The sequence below is a fragment of the Coffea arabica genome, chromosome 5c (assembly GCF_036785885.1).
Source record: "Coffea arabica cultivar ET-39 chromosome 5c, Coffea Arabica ET-39 HiFi, whole genome shotgun sequence".
Lineage (NCBI taxonomy): Eukaryota > Viridiplantae > Streptophyta > Magnoliopsida > Gentianales > Rubiaceae > Coffea > Coffea arabica.
The window spans coordinates 3455043-3458351 of record NC_092319.1 but is presented as its reverse complement, the minus strand read 5'-3'; the positions used below and the strand labels follow the sequence as shown (position 1 = coordinate 3458351).

The 3309-nt window shown below is 42.8% G+C and overlaps 1 protein-coding gene across 1 annotated transcript; it reads left to right on the top strand.

Annotated features, from left to right (window-relative positions):
* Window positions 1-825: 825 nt before the first annotated feature.
* On the top strand, window positions 826-1272 carry LOC140007157 (uncharacterized). Its single transcript, XM_072049841.1, has 2 exons — window positions 826-1198; window positions 1262-1272. The coding sequence occupies exons 1-2, from the start codon at window positions 826-828 to the stop codon at window positions 1270-1272; spliced, it is 384 nt and encodes a 127-aa protein (XP_071905942.1).
* Window positions 1273-3309: the final 2037 nt, after the last annotated feature.

Here is a 3309-nt window from a genome sequence, read left to right as displayed (position 1 = left end):
ACCGTGATATACGGATATTGTTAATTTTCTAGTCACTGACAAGTTTCCTATAGGATGGCCTAAGGCAAAGAGAGACAAGTTTCCTATAGGATGGCCTAAGGCAAAGAGAGACAAGTTTCCTATAGGATGGCCTAAGGCAAAGAGAGACAAGTTTCCTATAGGATGGCCTAAGGCAAAAGAGTGATGCGAAATCCTACATTTGGGATGATCCTTACCTCTAGAAGTACGGTGCCGACCAAATCATCAGAAGATGTGTAGGTGAGGATAAATTCCAATCTATACTAACCTATTGTCACTTTTTTGCATGTGGAGGTCACTTTAGACTAAAGAAAACAGCTCGTAAGGTGCTAGAAAGCGGGTTCTATTGGCCGACCCTCTTCAGGGACGCCTACTCATTTTGTAAGTCCTGTGATAAGTGTCAACGAGTAGATAATATTTCTCGTAGGGATCAAATGATTCAGACCCCAATGATTTTTGTTGAAATTTTTGACGTTTGGGGTATTGACTTTATGGATTCTTTTCCTTCATCTTTTAGTTTTGTATATATTGCTTGCTATGGACTATGTCTCAAAATAGGTGGAAGTAAGGGTCACCCGCACTAACGATTCCAAAGTGGTTGCAGAATTCGTCAAATCTAGCATTTTTGTCCGTTTTGGGATGCCGCGAGCAATTGTTAGTGATTGATGTAGTCATTTCTGTAACAAGACGATTGCTGCAGTTTTCAAGAGGTACGGCGTCTTACATAAAATCTCCACATTCTACCATCTCCAAACAAATGGTCAGGCGGAAGTATCGAATCGAGAGATTAAGTCGATTTTAGAAAAGATGATCCGTCCTGATAGGAAAGACTGGAGTCAAAGGCTGGAGGACGCACTATGGGCATATAGGACGGCGTACAAGACACCCATTGGAATGTCCCCTTATCGGTTGGTATTTGGGAAGCCATGTCACCTGCCGGTCGAATTCGAGCATAGAGTATTTTGGGCGGTCAAGCAATGTAATATAGATATCGAGAAGGGCGAAATTCAGAGAAAGTTGCAATTACAAGAATTGAAGGAGATTCGAAATGAAACATATGAGAATGCGGTAATTTATAAGGAGAAGAATAAAGTATTTCATGACCAACAGATCTCTAGGAAGACATTTGTCTGCGGGCAAAAAGTTCTACTATACCACTCGAAATTGAAGTTGTTTCCAGGTAAATTACGTTCTCATTGGATTGGCCCTTTTGTTGTGACTAATGTCTTTCATTATGGTGCAGTGGAGATCTAGAGTTTGAAAATGGAGAAGAAATTTGTGGTGAATGATCACCGTCTCAAGCCGTATTATAAAGGGTTTTCAGTTGAACGGGTAGAGATGATGCATTTGGAGGACCCGATTTGCTTAGTTTAAGTAAATTTTGGGCTATGTCTAGCCAAAGACATTAAAGAAATGTGCTTTTTAGGAGACAATCCAAATATTGATTTTATTATTTTTCGTTGTTCAATTCTTTCGTTTTGTTGTTTCTCATTTGGGTGGTAGTCGGTCTTAATATTTTCCTCCACTGTGGTCAGGACAGGAATCTTGGCGTGCCCACGCCATGTTAGTGTCTCCCGAGGTCAGTGGACGTTTACCAATCTTGGCGTGCCTACGCCATGTTGGTAAAATTTTAACATCTCGCGACATTGGCAGGAAGTGCAATCTTGGCGTGCTCACGCCATATTAGTATCTCCTGAGGTCGGTGGACTATAATCTTGGCGTGTCCACGCTGTGTTTGACAACCAAAAAACAAAGAAAATATTAAAAAATAAATAAATAAAATAAAATACAAAAAAAAATTCACAATAAAAACATTTCTCGTTTTTCACCTTCAGTTTTGGTTCTCCCAATTAGAATTTTGAAGTTTGAGTTTGCAGTCAGGAAAAAAAAAAGAGAAAAAAAACTTTTTCTTCATTTCTTTCTTCTTCTTTACTTTCTTTCCTTTCTTTCTTTCTTTCCCTTTTCTTCCTCTTCTTTCCCGCTGCCTCTGTATCCCTTTTCCTTTTTTTCTTCTTTCGGCCGCTACTCCTTTTATGCACGCCATCGCTATCCGCCGCTCACCCAACCTGTACGCCGCCCGTTTCTCTCATCCACTTCGCCCACCATCATCGCGAGCGTCACTCCCACAGCACGCGACCGCCGCTGACCAGCCGCCCTCCACCAGCAGCCACAACCTCGCACGCCACCATCTCTACCACCACAGTCGCTCCGCCCTCCCTTTCTCTCTTCACCACCAGTGCCGCCATCGCACGGGCTGAAGACCTCCGATCTTCTCTTCCTAGCGCACTGCCCCCGCGCGACCTTCTCCTTGCGCGAGCTCCACCTGCGCGTACCACTTCCGTCCAACCCACGACGAGCTCATCTTCCCAGCGCACAGGACCACGCGTTTCTTCTCTATCTACGAGACTCCGCCGATGCTCACTTTCTGCGCCGCGGCCACGCGCACCCACGGATTGCCGCCGCTCCTTGCCGCGCGTCACCACCTATCTGTCAAAATTGACAGGTGGAGGTATTAGCTTTCTACCATTGTTTTAGCATTTTTCCTGAACCTTCAAGTGCTGGGTTTTGTGCCTTTTATGGGTTTCTTGGTGGATAAAGTAGGAGGTGATTTGAGCATTTTCTGGGGGTAAATTTTAGGGTGGAATTACGTTCCTTTGCTGCTCCATTTGGGGGTATTTTCTGGTATTGATTACATTGTTGAGCATTGATCGGGTTTTACCTACTTGAGGCCTCTATTTTTATCTGTGGGGATCAAATTTGAGTTGGCTAGTTGATTTAATTTTTCCCTGTGCATTTACTAGTGGTTCTGGCAATGGTAGTTGTTTAACATTTGTTAATCCTGTGTTATTGGTTGCCTAATTGATCGAGTTGTGACTATTGGGCATTTGTGATTGAGTCATTTCTATCCAACTTCTGAACTGCTGTTGCTGGAGTTGCCATTTTCTTGGGTCAATTGCTAATTTTGGCAGGTTGAATTGGGTAATTGACTGTCCAATTGGAGTCAGTTGTTACGATTTTGGATCCAATTGTGTCTGCCGTAATTTGTGTCTAATTGTGGATAATTTGTTTGTTAAATTGGGAGGTGTACGTAACGCTTAAATTTGCTTATTGAAGTTGGTTGCATCTAATTGCCTTGTTTGGGAGCATTTTATCCTTTTGGTTTCCTTTACTAAGCTCTTTGAAGCACTTGCTGCGATTTTGGGGTCCATTGATTCTGCATTTGGCTAAGCTTGGGACGCCAGTGCTTATTGTTTGACTTTGTTGTACTGTTGGGGTATTTTTCTAACTTTT